This window comes from Delphinapterus leucas, chromosome 1, assembly GCF_059928025.1.
Source record: "Delphinapterus leucas isolate spDelLeu-1000000601 "Yukka" chromosome 1, BTC_Dleu_Yukka2, whole genome shotgun sequence".
NCBI lineage: Eukaryota > Metazoa > Chordata > Mammalia > Artiodactyla > Monodontidae > Delphinapterus > Delphinapterus leucas.
The window spans coordinates 55479103-55501035 of NC_143129.1; the positions used below are offsets into that span (position 1 = coordinate 55479103).

Sequence of the window (21933 nt, forward strand, 5' to 3'; positions counted from 1 at the left end):
ATGAATATTGAAGATATAATGCTCTAAGTGAAAGACACCAGACATAAAATGCCACAAAATTGTGTGATTCCACTTATAGGAAATGTCTAGAACAGACAAGTCCACAGAGACAGAAAGCAGATGAGCGGTTGGCAGGGCCTGGGGGGAGGAAGGAATGAGGAGTGACTGCTAATGGGTACAGGGTCTTTTTGGGGTGATGAATGTTCTGGAATTAGATAGTGGTGATGGTTGTACAACCTTGTGAGTATTTATGCTTTAAATCTCTCTCCTCAGGAATAGCTCATTCCCTTTTAAGGGCTCACATGAGTAAGTCAGGCTTACCTGGAATAATCTCACTTTCTTAAAGTCAATTGATTTGAGACCTTAATTATACCTGCAAAATCCTTTATAGCAGCACCTAGGTTATTGTTTGATTGAATAACTGAGAGAAAGTATGTGTATATCAGGGGGAAGGGATTTTGGAGGGCACCTTAGAATTATGCCCACCACATACTTTGAACTGATGCAAATTTCTGAAGACTCCAAATGCCATTTGGTCCCGCAGTCAAAATGGAGATTTACAGTTGTTCAAGTGATAGATGGAATATTAGCCCAGGTTTAACTCAGTGGACCCAGTTGGTTCACAGGCTCACACTACGATTATATTTCCAGTTCTGGAATGTATAACTGGAATAGAAATACTGGGCTACTGGTGGAATCTCCACATTTGACTCTGACCCAGGAGAGGAAGGGCTAGTGGAAGCTCTGGAATTTCTCCCTATCAAGATAGTAAGCCAAAAGCACAAACATATCCCTAGGGGAACTTCAGAGGTTAGTGCCACCACCAGGGATGATGTTATCTATCACATCTCCATTTAACTCATCTGGTTAGTCTGTGCAGAAGTTGGACGAATCTTGAAGAATGAGTGTGGATTATTGTTAAGCTTAATCAATAATGGTCACCCTGAAGGCAGCTGCTATTCTAGATGTGGTACTATCACTGGTGCAAATCAACACAGCCTCTAGCACCCGGTATGAAACTATGCATCAAATAATGCAGCTACTTACCTGGCAGCAGAGGCTAGCAATGAGCTCCAGAAATGATATCATTCCTCATTGGAACTGACTAACCACCTAGCGGCAGGTTGCATGCACTGGATGCAGGGGGCAGAGATTTGTCCTCTTTGGAACAAGTGCTTTCTTTAAATGGATGTGCCTTCCCTGCTTATAATGCTTCTGCTAGCACCACTATCAACTGGAATGCCTTATCCATTTTCAAGGTGGTAGAGCAATGAGCATATCTATGGAATAAAATGGTTTTATCACATACCCAGAAATAGCTGGCCTAACATAAAGGCTTACTGAAATGAGTTGGGAGACAAAACTCTCAAAGGTTGGGGTTCTGTCTTTCAGAATGCAGTATTGAGACCATTATTTGGTTCTATCCTAACCACAGCCAAAATTCAGTCTAGGAATGAAGGGGTGGAAGTAGGAGTGGCTCCTTTCACTATTATATCTAATAATCCACTCAACCTGCAACTTGAGCTCTGCCTGTTGGTTAGTCCTCAAGAGGAAATGCTTCTTTCATAGGAATACAACAATGGTTCTGTTGAATTGGAAGATGAGACTGCCACCTGGCCTTTTCTGGACTCATCATACCATTGAACCAGTAGGCAAAGAAGGTGTTTACTGGTTAAAGTGATTCTGATTACCAAGGGGAATAGATAACACAACAGTAGCAATGAGCATTGTGTCTGCCACCCAGGAGACTTCCTGGAACACATCCTAGTACTTCCATGACCAATAACAGAAGTTAATGGAAAACTAAAGCAATCAAAAAAAGACAGAATTACTAAGGATTCAGCCCCTTCAGGAATTAAAGTTTCGGTTATCCCACCCAGTAAAGAACCCTCACCAACTAAGGTACTGGCTGAGGGCAAAGGAAATATGGAATGGGCAGTGGAAAAAGCAAATAACAGATATCAACTATCACTTCTTGACCTTCTTGTTCTGTCTTTTACATACCTTGTATTTTCCTCTCTATCTCTGTGCTGCATTCTGAGTTACTACTTCAACACTACCAGTTTATAAATTCTCTTTTAAGGTCTAGCTAACTTACAGTTTAATTGATTAAGATATTAATTTAAGTAATTATATTGTCATTTAAAAATTTCTAATTGGTTATTTTTAAAAGTCAATTTTGATAGTTTCTTATTCTTTGCTCATGGTTTTGATACTTTCTTTTATGTCTATAGCCATATTAAGTATATGTTTTATTTTGTACCTGATAATTTGCATATCCTATACAGCAGGAGTCCCCAACCCCCAGGGAACTGGGCCACACAGCAGGAGGTGAGCAGCGAGCAAGCCAGCAAAGCTTCATCTGTATTTACAGCCGCTCCCCATCACTCGCATTACTGCCTGAGCTGCGCCTCCTGTCAGATCAGTGGCGGCATTAGATTCTCATAGAAGTGCAAACCCTACTGTGAACTACACAAGCGAGGGATCTAGGTTGCGTGCTCCTTATGAGAATCTAATGCCTGATGATCTGAGGTGGAGCTGAGGCAGTGATGCTAGTGCTGGGGAGCGGCAGCAAATACAGATTATCATTAGCAGAGAGGTTTGACTGCACAGAGACCATAAAAAATCAACTGCTTGCAGACTCATATCAAAACCCTATCAGTGAGTGTCAAGTGAAAACAAGCTCAGGGCTCCCACTGGTTCTGCGTTACGGTGAGTTGTATAATTATTTCTATTATTATTATGTTGTAATATATAATGAAATAAAGTGCACAATAAATGTAATATGCTTGAATCATCCCCAAACCATCCCCTGCCACCCCAGTCCGTGGAAAAACTGTCTTCTGTGAAACCGGTCCCTGGTGCCAAAATAGGTTGGGGACCACTGCTATACAGCTTTTAAGTGTTTTGTAGTCTTCCATAATTGTAAGAAATGGAACTATTCACCTATATTCAAATTTCACATTTAAGTCAAAGGGAAAATGAATCTAGGGTTTTTTTTTAAATACAAGTTAAGCATTTCTATTGCATATGTGTTTGTCTTATTATCCTCATGATCAAAAACAGTACAGAACTTCTTGGTTCACAGTGCACTTTACATCTCAGCAATTTTTTCATGATGCTCCTAGGCCGAAAAATATACCAAACACTTCTATTAAGTAGTTAGGTTCAAACAACTTAAGTATTTACGTCCCAACCACTTCATAGCTATTTGCAAAAATATTATACACAAATACAAACACATATATAATGAAAGAATGTGAAGGTTTATCCAAAGTCCACTATAAATTACTATGCTAATTAAAAGCCTCAGGTAATTTAGTAAGATCGAAAAGCCAGGATATCCTAAGTAGCATGAATGATCAACTTTTGTTGTTAAAACATTAATACATGAGTTTGCTATTTGTTTAGCTTCCTTAGCCAGAGTTGTCAATACATAAATTTTGTAATTATTTACATCTTTCAGTACAAGGATATTAAAAATGTAAGAAGCCCCAAAAAATGGATAGAAAAATAACCTGTATGCCATCAATAAGCCAACAAACAGCCTCTCCGTCTGGCAAACTCCTTACTCATTTTACATGGCTAATCATAAATACCATTTTCTATGTAAAATTCTTCTTGTCTAACAACTCTCAGTCACAATTTGAAGCTCCCTCCTTGAGGCTCTCATGGGACTACATATATGCATACATAGAACACTGCATATAATTCTTTGTTTATATTTTTGCTTTATTTACTAACTGTGAGCTCTCTGAGGGCAATGGTTCTATAATCCTCATCTTTCATGATGAACAATTTTTTTAATCTTTTTTTTTAAATCCTTTTTTTTTTTTAGATGTTGGGGGTAGAAGTCCATCAATTAATTTATTTATTTTTGCTGTGTTGGGTCTTCGCCTCTATGCGAGGGCTTTCTCCAAGTTGTGGCAAGAGGGGGCCACTCTTCGTCGCGGTGCGCGGACCTCTCGCTATCGCGGGCTCCCTCGTTGCGGAGCACAAGCTCCAGATGCGCAGGCTCAGTAGTTGTGGCTCACGGGCCTAGTTGCTCCACGGCATGTGGGATCCTCCCAGACCAGGGCTCGAAGCCGTGTCCCCTGCATTAGCAAGCAGACTCTCAACCACTGCGCCACCAGGGAAGCCCCTAATATCTTTTCTTCAGGTATGTTTTACATACCATAAAATTCACCCACTGTAAGCATAAAGTTTGTTGATTTTTTCGTAAATTTGTAGAGTTGTACAATCATCACCACAATCCAATTTTAGAACATTTCCATTACCTCGTACACTTCTGTCATGGTTGCTGGCTGTTGATCCTCACTCCCACCCCGAGGTAACCACTGATCTGCTTTCTCTGTCTACAGATTTGCCTTTTCTGGACACCTTATATAAAGGAATCATACAATATGTAGTCTTATGTGTCTGTCTGGCTTCTTTAACTTAGCATGATTTTGAGGTTCATTCATTTTGTATGAAACTACTTTTCATATCAGTAGTTTGTTCCTTTCATTGATGAACTGTTTTTCACTGTATGGATACACCACATTTTGTTTAAATGTTCATCAGTTCATGGACATTTGGATTGTTTTTAGTCTTTTTACTATATAAATTATGCGGCTATTAACATTCACATACACTTTTTTTGTGTGGACTATCATCTTCATCTTTGCAATAGCAGGTTCAATCCATGTTTGCTGAATGAATGAATGAATGGATATGTAGGAAAAAAGTTCTCTCTAGTAATCCAAGTTCCTATGTAGAAATAAGGAAAAATAAAACTTTCAAGGGTATTTTGCTATTTTCTTTAAACTAGTGATTCTCTTCCTTAAGGCACGACTGTCTAGAAGAGCATAATGAAAGAGAATCTCTATGTGGGAGTGTCGAGGATAACGCATATGTTACTTGAAAAAAAAATTCAATATTACTACAGTTATGGTGTGAGACTTTTTAACTTATCAAAGGGGCATAGGTTTAAAAAGGATGAGAAACACTGCTTTTGACACCAAGTGTCCAAGTCTATTTTGCAATGATACCTCAGTTTTCTAAAGTTAGATCTCCAAAAAGCTCAAATACATGGAACAGCACAGAACCTAAAAAGAGGTATTAAATGTGTATATAAAACATATTTTGGTCTATGAATGAAAATCTACAAATACAGTTATAAAAAATAAAAATGAATATTCCTAAGCAATTTTATAAATACTGATGAAAACAGCCTATTTTGGCAATAAATTCCAATTTCTATTCATGCCAGTGAATCAAGTCACTCTAAATATGAACAGATTATTATCTTAATAATATTTGTTTAATGCCATAAGCTCTCATACACTGATAATAAAATATTTGATAAAAATTTCCAATAACAATTCATGACTTTCAAAGTACCTATGTGTCCCTCAAAGAGCTAAAAAAAGATTATCAAGATCTTTTTTAGTTAATTTTAACGAGATTTGTATACATATTTTTACTTTTAGAAAAGTTATTCTAGAAATACAAGGTATCTTCAAAATAGTAAAGCTATCATGTTATGCAACTGAAGAACATTTCTTGATAAAGTTAATGTCTTAGAATACTTTTATTGTCTTTCAATGTTATCATCTTTCTGATTCAATTTATGGATTTCACTGTTACCTGAAATACAAAGTAAGTTTATAAGAATGTTGACCCATTATAGGTGATTCAAGATAGTTAATCTTGTTGCATTACATCCTATTTTTACACAGCTTTTTCTGGAGTTCTTACCTGAAATTCTGACAACCTCAAATACTTAAGTCTAAAACCTCCATGTGTGAAAATAGCATCCTATTCTTCCATTCCACTTTTCTCTCTAATCAATAACACTCCTTATTTTCTTACAACTCCAGCCTCAGCTGACTATTTGTTATCCTCCTCACCCCCAAATATGTCATGGGCTTTAATGCATTACACATCTGGGTAGGTTTTTCCCTTGTCCTAGAACACCATACTCCAGCTCTCCCTACTCCCCACACAGCCATTCCCGAACACACTCCTCCAAGAGGATATGGCAAATTTAAATGTTTCCATTTATGCTTCTTCATGTTCGCTTCCACAGTACGTTGTACAACTCTACAATAACAAATAAATAAATTTTTTTAAAGATACAATTAGTAAAGAAATATATTAGATGTACTCTGATATTTTCCATTCTACTATATTCTATTCATATTTTAAAAAAATGTGCTGACCCCTGTGGGTCACTTATTGACCCTGTGAGTCATTTATTGGGTTGCAACCTACAATTGTTTAAAAGAACACTAATTTAGATGATAGTCTGCTTTTTTGTGAAGATGCCATCCTAAAAACCTGTTACCCCATGACTATGGGCATTGCCCATGCTTTCAGTCTTAGAAAGAAAGAAACGAAAAGAAAAGCTAGGAGGGAAGGAGGAGGAAAGAAAGAAGAAAAGACAAAGAAAAGGTTGGTTTCCCATGGCTTGTTTTTGTGTTTTTGTTTGTTTGGGGGTTTTTTGTGGTACGTGGGCCTCTCACCACTGCGGCTTCTCCCGTTGCAGAGCACAGGCTCCGGACGCGCAGGCGCAGCGGCCATGGCTCACGGGCCCAGCCGCTCCGCGGCATGCGGGATCCCCCCAGACCGGGGCACGAACCCGCGTCCCCTGCATCGGCAGGTGGACTCTCAACCACTGCACCACCAGGGAAGCCCCAATCACTTTTTTAAAGAAAATGAAGAAAGCAACATTTATTGTGCATAGAACGTAAATAATTGTAATTTTAATTTTCATCAGATGTGTTAGAAAGAAAGCAAGCCACTCTAGCTGCTTTAATTCACTTCCCCAACTTCCCCTAACCTCCCATCCTTTAATAGCTTTTAAGTAACTTATTCTGGGGACATCCCTGGTGGTCCAGTGGCTGGGAATACACCTTCCAATGCAGGGATGTGGGTTCGATCCCTGGTTGGGGAACAAAGATCCTACATGCTGCCCGCATGCCACAACTAGAGAGCCCGCACGCCACAACTACTGAGCCCGCACACTCTGGAGCCCGCACGCCACAACTAGAGAGGAGCCCAGGCACCGCAGCAGAGGATCCCATATGCCACAATGAAGATCCCACACGCCACAACTAAGACCCGATGCAGCCAAAAAAATAAATAAATATTTTTTAAAAAAAAGTAACTGATTTTGTTGTAATGATGTAGGAAGAAACGCTAAGACAATAGAATTTTAAACAATATTACAAACCTATGGTCACCCTACTTAACTAAATGTATTTAATCCACATTTTAACACATGAATAAGCAAAGAACAAAACTAGCCATTAAGTCACAGTTGTGGGTACCAGATACATATAATCACTTGTGAAATGAACATTTAGTATTTCAGTGAGAGAGTTTCTTATGTTTCATTATTATACAGTGCCTCAAATTCAATAAGAATAAAGAAAAGTAAACATATAGCAAGATACTGTATAATAGGATTACAGGAATAACTGTATAATAGGAATAGTTTTGAGTAACTATTATCCAATTGGTCTTACATTTACATGGAGACTGAAAATATTTTACAGCCAAGAAATAAATCTGTTTCTATTACCATTATTTTCCTACTTATGAATAACACTACTGTGATTTCCTTCCTTTCCTCCCTCCTTTTTGGTAAAGAAAGGAAAAGCACATAACAGTGTTATGAGTTCCTAACATAAAAACTGAGGTCAAAAATTAGGACAAGCCAGATAAAAACCCTGAAATTATTTCCTTTAGAAACAAAGGAAAAAGCATTTAGATATTTAAAATATTCCAACCAATAAAAAGGGCTTGCCTGTTTTAATTGTGGAATATTAAAAGCAACAGATGTAGTCTAAGATTTTTTTTTAAATGTAGGTGCATTGGGGCTTCCCTGGTGGTGCAGTGGTTGAGAGTCCACCTGCCGATGCAGGGGACATGGGTTCGTGCCCCGGTCTGGGAAGATCGCACATGCTGCGGAGCGGCTGGGCCCGTGAGCCATGGCCGCTGAGCCTGCGTGTCCGGAGCCTGTGCTCCACGACGGGAAAGGCCACAAAGGTGAGAGGCCCGCGTACCACAATAAAAAAAAAAAAAAAAAAAAAAAATGTAGGTGCATAGAGATACTGCTTAGAAGCCAAGTATTTTGAATGGAGGGAGAAAGCAAACTGGTTCGAAAAAAGAGAAAGATGTGACATGAAGTAATTTGTACTCCCAATGGAAAAGGACATTACTGGTCATCATAAAAAATAGTTTCTAGCACTACAACCTTCAGTTTGTATTGTCTGATACCATTTTCAGTGCGAGAAGACACCTGGGAGAACTCTAGGTCAGTGATCAGCAATGTTATCACCAAAAGGATACCTCCTTTAAAAAATTTCCCTCTCTTCCCATGGTCTTCAAATGTTTGAAGATTTTATCTATAAATCTAAATAAATACCTATATCTTATTAGCCAAAAAATATGTAATAAAAAAAGAACAATAAAATAACTTACATTAGGTTTTGTGAAATATTGAAAATAGCTTCTGACTCCTTACATGTGAAATCCCAGAGGGCTGGGAATCAATTTGCTCATTTTACAAGTAAGTACGTAGAGGCCAAGGAAGGTTACATGGTAAACGTTTTCAAAAAAAATAATAAGGTTCAAAAATCCAAAATGTAATTGATAGGTAATAGACTTTTATGAAAATAAATACATCCATATTTTAGTAGTATTCATTCTGTTTTGTTGGTTTAGCTTTTATAGCATTTGGGCAGGGGGTACTTCAAGGTTTCAGTCAATACTATATCTCACCTAAAAAATAACCATTTTTAACTGACCATTAAATAATCTGTGAGATGTAACTGGGTGGAGGTAGGGTTTATAAGATGAACTCACCCCTATATTATTTATAGTTCTTCATGCGCCCTAGTATCTGAGGATTGTAGTATACAAGACAATCTGCCATGGAGAAAGTGGCTAAATAAGGAGAAAAATGACACAATCTAGGACAAGCACCAATTCTACTTCTGTCAATCATGTCTTCATATTACCCATCATTTCCTGACCTGGCAAAAAGTCAGTCTGAAGACTACCAATTTGTACCTACTCCTTGATGACATCAAGAGACATGCCCTAATGGCTCTGCCAATAAGCACAGAGAAAGGAAGTCATTAAATCATAGCCCCCAAATTTTTAATAGTAGAAAGCCTAAAATTATCTTTGAAAAGTAACCAAGTCTAAAATACCATTTTGCAAACTGAGGGTTGTAACTCAATATGAGATCATGAAAGCAATTTAGTGTATCATAAATCAGCATTTAAAAAATCAAATAGTAACAATTAGAGAATACAGAATATATTATAAGTAGTAAGAATAAGTATTGTTTCATGAGAAAGTATTTTTAATCAAATATATTGCACATACACACATATACAGATGCATGCAAACATATAAAACACACACATCTGTCTGTGTAATGAGGTCATAATTTGTATGTATTTTTTACTGTTAACTCAAAATATATAAAGTATGTATCTATTGTTAAGAGCAGATATTTTTCTTTGTAAATCAAGAAGCTTTATCTACTTTTTGTAATCGAATTTATCCAATTAGAGTTGGGTTCAGAGATCCTTCCCAGAACAATCATAGTAAAAGAAAAATGCTAATAAACTTGACCTTTATATTTCTCATTTACAACCTTAGATCATACCCAATAGACTTTTCTCAGTCGAAATACTCTTTCCACTGCAAATGCCTTCCTCTTTTAGTCTCCTCTTCCTCATTCTACATTATATGGCTGCCCTCTCCTCTGTCTACATTGCTGGTTCCTCTTTATCCTCTTACCTCCTAATTGTCGAAATTATTTTTGTCCTTGAACACTGTTAATTCCTTCTGTACATTTTTCCCTTGCTGAAAATCTATGCATTTGCATGGTTTCAAATAATATTTCTGTTTTGTCTCTGCCTTCTAGGTGCTTGTAACATAGTGAAAAGGACATGCATATATGCTATGCCCTTTCACAGCTCTGTGCCTTTGCATAAACTACTTCCTCTGCCTAGGAAGAAATCCAGCCATAAATGAAAGATGAGAAGAAGAACACAGAGTTAAAATATTTGCTTCCCTTTTTTTCAAGATAAGGTGATCCCATTTATTTTTTTAAATTTTTTTAAAATTAATTAATTTATTTATTTTTGGCCGTGTTGGGTCTTTGGTGCTGCGCGTGGGCTTTCTCTAGTTGTGGCGAGTGGGGGTTACTCTTCACTGCGGTGACTTCTCTTGTTGCGGAGCACAGGCGCTAGGTGCGCAGGCTTCGGTAGTTGTGGCATGCGGGCTCAGCAGTTGTGGCTTGCGGGCTCTAGAGTGCAGGCTCAGCAGTTGCGGCGCACGGGCTTAGCTGCTCCGCGTCATGTGGGATCTCCCTGGACCAGGGCTCGAACCCACGTCCCCCTGCACTGGCAAGCGGATTCTTAACCACTGCACCACCAGGGAAGTCCTTGCTTCCTTTTTTATTTACTTATTTTCTGTTTAAAGGGAGTGACTTGCTAAGGAAACAAAAGGGAAGTTAGAGGAAAGTTATTTTCTTAGAGGAAATAATTTCTGGAACAAAGTCTCCAGGAGCTGAAATTCAGTCAGTAGTTATAGAATTTGCCATAGACTGAAGAGGTATATCTTTTCTACAAATATTGGAGGAAAATAAATAAGGGTAAGAATATCTATAGGTATTTGGTGGGAGGGGAGTGGCACAGATCTGCATAAGTATTACACACCAACAGGAATTGAAGGCCTTTATATTTATTTGTAAAGTAGGAGGTATAATGAACATGATGGGGAAGATGCTTGGGTCAGAGAATTCAAGAGAATGGCATAGGGTTTAGAAAAGCACTTTGAAATATGAAAAAGGGCACTGATCAGGATCCACAGGCAGCTTTGAGAACATAGTTAAGAATGCAACAATGAATTTACAGTGGTTCAAATTTGTTCTGCTGTGATTTTTTTTCCCCCGGCTGTCCTAAGCAGCCTGGGGGTAGGCATGAAGAAGGTAAAAGGCTGGACTGGTCCACGGTTGGAGTTTTGCCAGGCAGAGGCAATCAACACAAGGCAATGAGGGTAAAGGGATTAAAAGCTCAAGGACTGATGGAAATGAAAGTAATTCTGGGAGGGGCCTGGTCAAATGGAACAGAATGAGGTAGTCAAAAAATGTGAGCTCTATGAAATGAAAAAACAGATGTTAAAGGAGTAGGGGAGTAAACATATATAAAAAACAACAATTTAAAGGGTCAGACATAAATAAACAGAAGTTCTAATATTTTCTTCTAATATTTTCTTTTCTTCTCAAGAGCATCTTGTAGATGCTACTCTGGAGACCATACCCTAGAGAGACAGATATGAGTGTTCCACACAACGGAAAGGCATAAAAGTGACATAATTAATAAGCTGCAACTGTGTCATTCAGCTCTGAGAGAAATGATAAAACCAAGTTTCTGACTCATTAATGCTTTGGACTGGGCCACAGTGAAGCTCAAGGTATTGAGTCATAATGAGGTCCTGAAATCCTTGCAACTGCAAGAGAACTAGGCAATGACCATATAAGGCTCAAACAGTGAAGTACCAGATGCATTCCTACCTCAGCTAAAGAAAATATTCTTTAATTGCAATATAGTAAGAAAAGCCCCAATTTTAAAATGATCAGAAGTTTCAACGATGACATGGTAGAGTTCCTACTTCCTTAGCAGCAGAAATTGTCTCTTATATATTGTACCAAACAACTACTTACCTGAATAAAATGTGTTGATTTTGGCAAGTTCTTTTTCACAGGTTTGGAAAAATTTTTCTTCAAACTTGGCAAAATACCTCTTTACTGTGTCCTCATCTGTAACTGAAAGCAAGGAAAACAGTATTAAAATTTAGTGTCCAAAGGCCAACTAGGAAAACTATGGAAATAAAAATTTAAATTACTACTTTCTTAGTCTTCGAATGTCAATATATGTATTTCTTTGAAAAAAATGAACTGTGAACTATATTAAGAAAAGGCTGTCAAAGGCCTCTTCACAGGAACACAATTATTTTTTAATTGAATGAAGTTTTCTAAATCTCTACTATAATAAACTTATAGTGGTGGACAAAATACGTGTTCAGAAGACTTCAGAAGACACTACTGCAGAGGTGATCAAGGGAGACTAGGTGCTGGGAGGTGAAGTGAGTAGGATTCAGCAGAGAGTAAATAAAGTATCTCAGGATTAAGTACTGCATTCACAAAATGCAACAGATAATGAAGACATGAATATGTAATGTGTTTCTGGAAAAAATGAGTTGATTGTTCTAACTATATTAAATTGCTATCTACTCATTTTTACCTTAGCTGCACCAGACACAGAGAAAGAGATGTAGACTGATAGTTATAAATTAGATATTCCAAACCTTCAGTTGCTGGGTAGGAACATAAATGAGTTAAGTAAGTGGGTAATTGTACAAGTATGGTGACAAATGGCAACTGACACATTCAGGATAAGTAGTGGTATGGATTCTGGTGAAGCGGAGAGCACAAGTCCATCTAGCTAGTTGCTGCTCAGGTTGTCAGATCTTCCAATTTTTCAGTCAGAAGCCATAAATCTAGGTATTTTAAAAACACTGTGTGGGCCAATCAATATATATCTTTGCAGGCAGGATCCACTTTGTGAGCTGTCATATAGCATATTGATTTACTGAATCTCATAGTATAGATACATATAGCTTCAGGAACCCCAAGCCTAAAAAGGGTATGTTTCTTGCCCAAGTAAGCTCTGACTAGACTCCAGATGCTAATCATAATTTAGAACTACCTTATTTCTGGATCTCTGGGGCACTCTAAGCTTGAAATGTCTACAAAAAGTACAGGTTCTTTTACAACCCTCAGATGCTCCAAATCTTAGTGCAATCCTGGAAACCCTTAAATAATTCACCTGTCCAGTAATAAGAGAAACAGTATTTCCCTAAGTAATATGTAACACACGTACACACAAACTCATAGTACCAGAGATATTTTAAAGAAAACAAAAGCTTAAAACGAAGTTTAAAAAAGCATGTTGAATCTATTCATTTAATTTGAATATACAAATGTAAAAAAAAATAGTACTACTACTTCTCTATTTCTTATGCTTTAGAACTGAACAGCTAATGCAGGATTCTACTGATTGTGCAGTAAAGAAGGGACAGCTACTTTAAGTACCTCATGTAAGCTTAGCAATTTAGGTACAATAAAGGCTATAATTGCCCAAGGCCAGTGAGAATTATTTTTCCAAACCATAAAGCAGGTCAAAGCTTTTTTTAAAGCTGACCTTGAGTTAAAGATGCTCCATGGTAACATATGCTGCTCTTGTTTTTTGGTGGCAGGGTGGGGCTGGGGGACCACGCTGTGTGGCTTGCAGGATCTTCGTTCCCAGACCAGGGATTGAACTCGGGCCCCCACAGAGAAAGCACAGAGTCCTAACAACTGGACAGCCAGGAAATTCTCCAGATGCTGCTCTTATAATACATCTGGTTCTAGTTGATATAGAATAAGAGTAAATCTTACTCTACTTTACCTACTCTTTTTTTTTTAATTTTAATTTTGTTCTCTATTATATTGTTAGAGAAGAAAACCCCAAAGCAAAAAGTGGGCTTGGTCATATTTACTTTGTTTCCCTATTAACAGACAACTTTCATTACCATAAAATGATGGAAATAAAGAAAGTTGTCCCTCAAAGTGATTTAAATGTAGTTTCTGTTTAAAAAATAATTCTGCAGGGGAGGAATAAATTAGGAGTATGGGCTTAACAGATACACACTACTATATATAAAACAGATAAACAACAAAGATTTACTGTATAGCACAGGGAACTATATTCGATATCTTGTAATAACCTATAATGGAAAAGAATCTGAAAAAGAATATACGCATATATAACTAAATTACTTTGCTGTATATCTGAAAGTAACACAGTATTGTAAATTAACTATATACTTCAATTAAAAAAATAATTTTAACATATATGAATGTTTCTATATGATGTTGCATATTCAGCAACATCAACTATTCAAAATATTACTAAGAACCTAGAAACAACAAAAAATCTAAGACTCTGAGAAACTAAAACGCGTGCAATAAATTTTATGTATTAAAGCATGAACATTCTACCCACGAATCAATGTCATATGAATTCTTCATTTCCTCGATCTAGAGACTATTTTATCTAAAATACCAGCAGTCTGTTATCTAGTTTTCTAGTTCACATATAACTTAATAGCCACAAATCAGAAGAGGGTAGAGTAAGATTACACCAACACTAAGAAGTAATAGTAAACAGAGAGAGAAGAGGAAAAAAACTATAGATAAAAGTAGCAAGAATAGCTGTGTAAAATAAATTAAATGAAGGAAAATGTTCTTGTCATCTCAGATTTCAAAAGACACAGTAATCTACTGTAATTAGAAGTACACTATTGGTAAAGAAATTAGGAAAACACAACAAAAAGAAGAGAATAGAGAGTCCAGAAATAGATCGGCATAACACAGAAATTTAGATTGAGATAAAATGGTATCAAATCAGTAAGAATGGATTACATAGCAAGTAAGGTTGGGTGAATTGGCTACCCACTTAAATAAACTCCAAATGGAGTTAAAGAAACATAAAATACTACAAAAAATTAAATAACTCTACATGAAGAAGCTTCCTACACAGTACACAAAACAGAGAGGATAAAGAGAATGACTGATATTCTCACAAAATGAAAAATCTCCATATCAAAAGATACCACAAGCAAAGTTAAAAGATGAACAACAGACAGGGAAAACATACCTGCAACATTTAAAATAAAGAATTCACATGCAAAATATATTTTACAAAACTCTTACAAATCAATATTAAAAAGATACTCCATAAGAAAAATGGGTAAACTAGAGCAATTTATGGAAAAATATACAGTGTACAAGTGAAAGGATGTTCAACATTCCAGGTATCAGATAAATGCAACTTTAAAACAATGAAATATAATTTTTCAACCATCGGATTGGAAGCAATTTTAAAATAGTAGTATTATTTTGGCAGTGGTGAAAGTAAATGAACACTATCACTCCCAGTTGGTGGAATGTAAATCTGTAAAGCCTTTTAGGAAGACAGTAACTATCAAAATTTTCAATGTGTTTAATCCCACACGTAGGAAGTATATTCTAAAGGAATCTCTGCACATTACTTTTAATAGTGATCAAGAAAACAAAGTGATATCCAACAAAAGGGGAACAGTTACATAAATTACAATAACATTATATAACACCATGCAGCCATTTTAAATATGATATGCATATATCTTGGTATTTATGAAAATCCCAAGACACAATGCTGAGGAAAAAATTTAAATAACAGAATATATACAGTATGATCTCATTTATGAAAAAATATAAATTAATATTCATATGTACATTCATAGAAAGAAGATTAGAAGGATGCATACTAAACTGTTAATTGTGGTTAACTCCTTTGAAAGAGGAGTAAGTATGAGAGGGATTCTCACATTTTACTGTCTACACTTATTATGTTGTATTTATTGTATCCATTACAATGAAATGTATTTATGAAGGATAAACTTTATTGTATAAATAAAAGGTATTATTAGCTGGAAGAAAAAAGAAACATGTCACATTCAATTCTTTAAATTATACCTAACCAGCATAGCTAGTTTAAAAGAATATAGTAAAAACCTAACCAGCATAGCTTGTTGAAAAAAATATCTATGTCAGAATTTAGAGGTACATAGAATGACTAAGACTTTCACTTCAGTAATGAGTTGGTAGAATGCTGATTTACAGAACATGAATTTCTATTATAAGATGCTTCCTAAAACCTATCTGCTGAGTAATATTAGAAATCAGTAACTAAATTGAAGGAACAGAGAATTTCAGCATTCAGAAATCAACTCGTCCAAGTTTCTTGTTGTATAGGTGAGGAAATATAGGTGTAGAGAGCCTAGATAATGTAAGGGTTTTTTTTCACCCCCTCCAGCAACAATGTAAGTTTTACAGAGACTAACTGTACTTTCTTATTGTAAAATAAAGAATATCAAAGTGACTACAATGTGTTACATGGGTGTTACGAACTGAATTGTGCTCTCCACGCAAATTATCCCAATATGACTGGATATGGAGATAGGACACTGAGGAGGTAATTAAGGTTAAATGAGGTCATAAGGGTGGGGCTTTATTCCAAAAGGACTCCTGCCCTTATAAGAAGAGGAAGAGACATCAGAGATGTCCCTCTCCCTCCCTCCCCACCTCTCTCCCCTGCACGTGCACACTGAGTAAAGGCCATGTGAGAAACAGCGAAAAGGCCCTCTGCAAGCCTGGAAGGGCCTTACCAGAAGAGCTGGTACCTTGATATTGCATTTCAAGCCTCTAGAACTTTAAGAACATAAATTTCTGTTGTTTAAGGCCCCCAGTCTTTGGTATTCTGTTATGGTAGCCCGTGCAGACTAATACAACGAATCTAACATGTCCTAATGTCAATTAGTCACAAAACTATTAACTCAATAATTAGTCACAAAAGACTAAACTCAGTTCAAAGAAAGCTGTTGTAAATAAGTGCAAAGCTTAGCAAGATATATCAACAAATATAAGATTAGCATCAAGAGGAAAAAAAAGGAAGACAAAGGGGTGAGAAAAAACACAGAACTGGCAAAGAATGACTCAGAGAGCACTGCTGTAAAGAACCCTTTGCTCTTAGCTAAATAAATATTAATTCATTCAGTTATACTAAAGAGAGAGAGAGAGGAGGGGGAGAGAGAATGAGTGAGAGATTTCTTTGTCATTTCTGTTATGGTCTTATCTTTACCTTGCATTTATGGATGAGTACTAATCAAGGTAAAATATTCCTACTGCATAGCAACCACCATCAAGTGCTTTTTACAGCAATTTTCAGGAATATTTTTATTTTTTACCATGTCATCTTATTTTCACATGCAATCTCTCAAAAACCAATTCTTTAAAACCACTAGTAACTTCTTCAAATATCTTATATGTTCCATTCACATTTTTATTACTATCAATACTTTCAAGTTTCTTAATTTCCAGATCTGTGAGAGACTGAAGGTAAGAATTATCTTTTTTATCTTTACAGATCCTATGCCCAACATAATGTCTGGTACATAGTATGTGCTCCATACATTACTTTTTTTAACTGTAAAAATGAAACATATTTGTTTCATAATAATTTTGAGAAAATTATGATTGTTTATTAAAGTTTAAAAAGACAAAACTCCAACAATTAAATATTTGTACACAAAGGAATGAAGTTGCACCCCCACCTCACATCATATACAAAAACTGTCTGAATGGATCAAAGATTTAAATATAAAATTGAAAAGTATTAAAACTCTCAAAGGAAAACAGGCATAAATCTTCATGTCCTTAGATGAGGCAATGGTTTCTTAGATAAAACACCTAAAGCATAAGTGATAAAAGAAAATATTGATTAAATTGGAGTTCATCAAAATTAAAAACTTTTGTGTATAAAAGGGCACTATCAAGAAAGTGAAAAGACAACCACAGACTGGGAGAAAATATGTGCAAACCATATGTCAGATAAGAATCTAATACCCAGAATACATAAAGAACTCTTAAAACTCAACAATTAAAAGACAAAGAACCCAATTAAAAAATGGGCAAAGGATCTGAATAGACATTTCTCAAAAAAAGATATACAAATGACCAATAGCACATTTCAACATCATCAGTCATTGGGGAAATGCAAATCAAAACAAAAATGCCACTTCATACCCAGTAGGATGGCTATAATAAAAGACAATATTAAGTGTTGGCAAGGGTGAAGAGAAATTGGAACCCTCATATACTGCTGGTAGGAATGTAAAATGCTGCAGGCACTTGGGAAAACAGTCTGGGAGTTCCTCATAAAATTAAAAATAGAGCTACCATATGATCCAGCAATTCCACTTCTAGGTATATACCTAAGAGAAGTGAAAACAAAAACTTATACATGAATGCCCATGGCAGCATTATTCATAATAGACAAAAAGTGGAAACAATCCAAGTGTCTAGCAACTGATGAATGGATACACAAAACATGGCATATCCATATAAAAAAATATTATTCAGCCATAAGATAGAATGTAGCAGTATTTCATGCTACAGCATGGATGAACCTTGAAAATATTATGCAAAGGAAAAGAAGCTAGACACTAAAGACCACATATTATAAAATTCCACTTATATGGTATGTCCAGAACAGGCAAATCCATAAATACAGAAAGTAGACTAGTGGTTGGCACGGGCTGGGGGAAGGGGGAATGGGGAGTGATGAAAATGCCTTGGAATTAGATAGTGGTGATGGTTGTGCAAGCTTGTGAATATATTAGAATATATTAGAAACCACTAAATTACACACTTTCAAAGGGTGAAATTTTATGGTATCTGAATTATATCTCAATAAAAATAATTTAACTCCAAGGTTAACCTTATAAAAGAAACACACTGATAAATTAAAGCATATTTATTTATTTATTCAACAAATAATTATTGTGCCTGTTAGATGACAGGCTCTGTGCTAAATGCTAAATATATAATGATGAACAAGATAGATGTGGTTCCTGCCCTCACAGAGTTTGCATTCTAATGACTAAGGCAGAAAAAAAAAAAATCCACACAAATAAACAAATAATTACAAACTGTAAAGTATTGTGAAGGCAACAAACAGGGTATTGAGATAGAAGGTAGGTATTGGGATGGATGACTATCCTTTTTGGCAGGGTAAGAGATGGTCAGAAAAGACCTCTCCATAGGAGATGACATTTAATCTGAAACCTGAACCTAAAAGATAAGGAAGAGCAAGGGCAAAATGATTACCAACAGAAGGAACAGCACATTAGGAAAGAAACTCGGGTGCCTGAGGACCTGAAAGCAGGTCACAATGAGACTGACAGCATGATGTGATAGGAAATAAGGTTAGGGAAGTAGGCAAAGGCCTTTACATGCAGAAAGGCCATGTTAAGGAGTCTGAATTTTATTCAAAGTGCAATGGAAAGTTTTGAAGAGTTTTAAGGGGGAGTCTAAAAAAGTAGAAGAAAAAGGTAGAATTAGTTTAGCTTTACTAAAAGATAATTTAAAATAGCATTTCCCAGGACATTAGGTATGTAGATGAAGGAGAAGGAGAAGAATTTCAAGGAATTCAAATAAGTTTGGAAATATGAGTCTAGAGTTAAACTGATCCCTTTAATGTAGTAGTTCTCAACTGGGGATGATTTTGTCTCCTGGGGGTCATCTGGCAATGTCTGGAGGCATTTTTGGTTGTCAAAACTGAGAGGGTGTTACTGGAGTCTAGTGGATAGAGGCCATGGATGCTGCTAAACACCCTATAATACTCAGTATATCATCTTCTTTCTCCCCTTTTCCTCAACAAAGAATTATCCAACCCAAAATGTCACCGCCACCAAAGGTGAGAAACTTTGCTTTAAGGCAAAAGAAGCTTTACTATGCTAACAAACATTGTTATTATTCTTCAAGAAGGAGAAGTAGTATACTGTGTTTCTAAAGTTATTTACAAGAACACAATCCTTCTTGGGGGTGGAGGGGGAATGGCTGGGGGAGGATGGGGAAGGGGGTGAAGAATATCTATTACAATTTCCAGTAATATGATTCTGTGGTTGAGAGGCACAAACTTTAATATTACCACCATCTCTTTGCATTTTTATTACACTCCATATGCAATAGTTTCTATGGCTTCTTAGTTTCTCAAAAACTACACATAAATGAAGACAGCTAATAAATAAAAATTAACATGTGACTAGGTTCCATCAAATATAGGAAGAACATTTAGCACTATTGGTTTCATGCTTTTAAGAAAAAAAAAGGTGTTCTGAGTTTTTTTTTTAAAGTGTGATTTACAAATTAGGAATAAATAACTTGAAATTCTATTTTTTCCCAAATGCTACTTCATCAACAGATGGGTAAGTTATATAAAGCATATGGCAAAGAAGATTTCAAACACTAAAATGTTACTCTAAAATCATTGGTGAAGTAGAAATAGAACTAATCGGGCATCATTCATTCAACAAGCATTAAGTTCCTTGCATGTACCAGGCAATGAGGCAGGTGCTAGGGATATAATGATAAGCAAAATACACATAAACTCTGCCCTCACTCTACCCAAGGAAACAGACTTTAATCAAATACTCACACAAATATACAAAGTGTAGTATGGGTTTTGAAGAAAAAAGTAAAGATGAGAAAAAAACAGCAGTGGGACCAGTCTAGTCTGCAAGGACTGGGGGAGGGGCAGTGTGGGAGTCTCTGAAAGTGTCATTTGAGATGAAATCTGACAGATAAGTAAGCATTCGCTAGAGCAGCAGAAGCACTCCAAGCAGCAGGAACAGCATATAACATGATACTGTAAAAAGAAACGAGCATGGTACTTTTGAGAAACTGAAGAGGCCTGTGTGACTGGAATCCAGGGAGCAAAGGGGACAGTAGTGGCAGTTAAGGCTAGACAGGCAAGCAGAGGCCTGATCAGTCAGGCCTTGCAGAACAAAGGACTAGCCTTCTTCCTATGACCAATGAGACATCTTTGAAGGATTTTAAGCAGAGGAATAATTGTGATCAGATATGGTTTGTAAATGAGGTGATGTGGGGAGACTAATCAGATCTAGTACAGTGGGTATCAAATGAGAGATCATGATTGCCTGAACAAGGGTGAGGGCACTGGAGCCTGAGAAGAAGTACAGAAACTCAGTAGAGATACTGGAGATAAAATCTATAGGTTTTACTGACAGATTGGATATGGTTCTGTTGCGTACTCTGTTGCGTACTCCCTGTATTAGCTTGAGTAAGTGACTCTCTGGCTCTGTGTTTTCTCTTTGACAAATGAGGGCATTTCAATAGGAAATCTCTAAGTCATCCTCAAGTTCCAAATTTCATATTCTGCAATTAAAGTTGTTAATTTCTGCAAAATGATTCTGAATCCCACTAAGCTGAAGTGGTCCTAAACAAGATTTTCTGAGCTACCTTGACATTTCATCATATAAGATCTAACTAAATGTGCTCTTTAAATAGTCCTGGTAGAACAACAACAAAAAATTCTTTTAATTCACATTAGTGACATATAATTGAGATGAAATTAATCTCATTAGCACTAGCTTTGATATAATTGGAACTATTTATCAACCCCAATGAATGCTTACCTAATGTCTGCTAGTCAAAAAACACCAATATATGAAATAGCAATAAATAATTCCAACAAGGGCATAATTCAGTGGTAAAGCAAAACTTTTTTGAAACACTATCTTGAATATTTTAAAGTTATGACGAAAGATTTTGAACACATTTAAATGTTATAAACAATGAAATTTGTGACACATTATAATTATTTGCCTTTTAAATTAATATGACATTGTTTTAAATATAGCTAATGGAATTTAAATGCCATAGCAATATGATAACTATCATCCATTCATTATCAAAAACATAAATAAGCTCTTCTTTAACATTTGGAAATTTTATATCATTTCGTTTTCTTCTTGAACTTGTATTTCCATTCTATTTAGATTACAAAATTTATCCTAATATATTTTTGGATTTGAAAGTCATTTATTGATTATCTTATTATAGTTCCTAGCCGTTAAATGTATATAAATGAAAATTTAAATACAAAAACTTTCTGAACCATAAAGCTCAAATATTAAAATTTCTTCTGGATTGGGCTATTATTACTATTATTAGAACATACTACATCAATACAACATAAACATGTAATAAGCTTGGTAAACATTAGATATAAAAAGTAAAATGCTATTGGCAATTTGCAAATAAATTTCATCTTTAATTGGATAAAGCTTTTTCTCCCAATTAGTTCACATATCCATTGATAAATGTTACTTCATTGCTAGAAAGATAAATATTACATTATTTGCTAAAATGATGAATATTACATTATTTGCTAGAATATTAAGAATATTGTAGAGTGA

General features: G+C 35.9%; 1 protein-coding gene across 2 annotated transcripts in view; it reads right to left on the bottom strand.

Moving 5' to 3' along the window:
• XPR1 (xenotropic and polytropic retrovirus receptor 1) overlaps positions 1-21933 on the bottom strand; it is a 193210-nt gene that overhangs the window by 68651 nt on the left and 102626 nt on the right. For both annotated transcript variants that reach the window (XM_089910376.1, XM_022556613.2), the window contains exon 3: positions 11732-11833. In XM_089910376.1, the coding sequence (XP_089766502.1) occupies positions 11732-11833 (102 nt within the window). The remainder of the gene's footprint in view (positions 1-11731; positions 11834-21933) is intronic.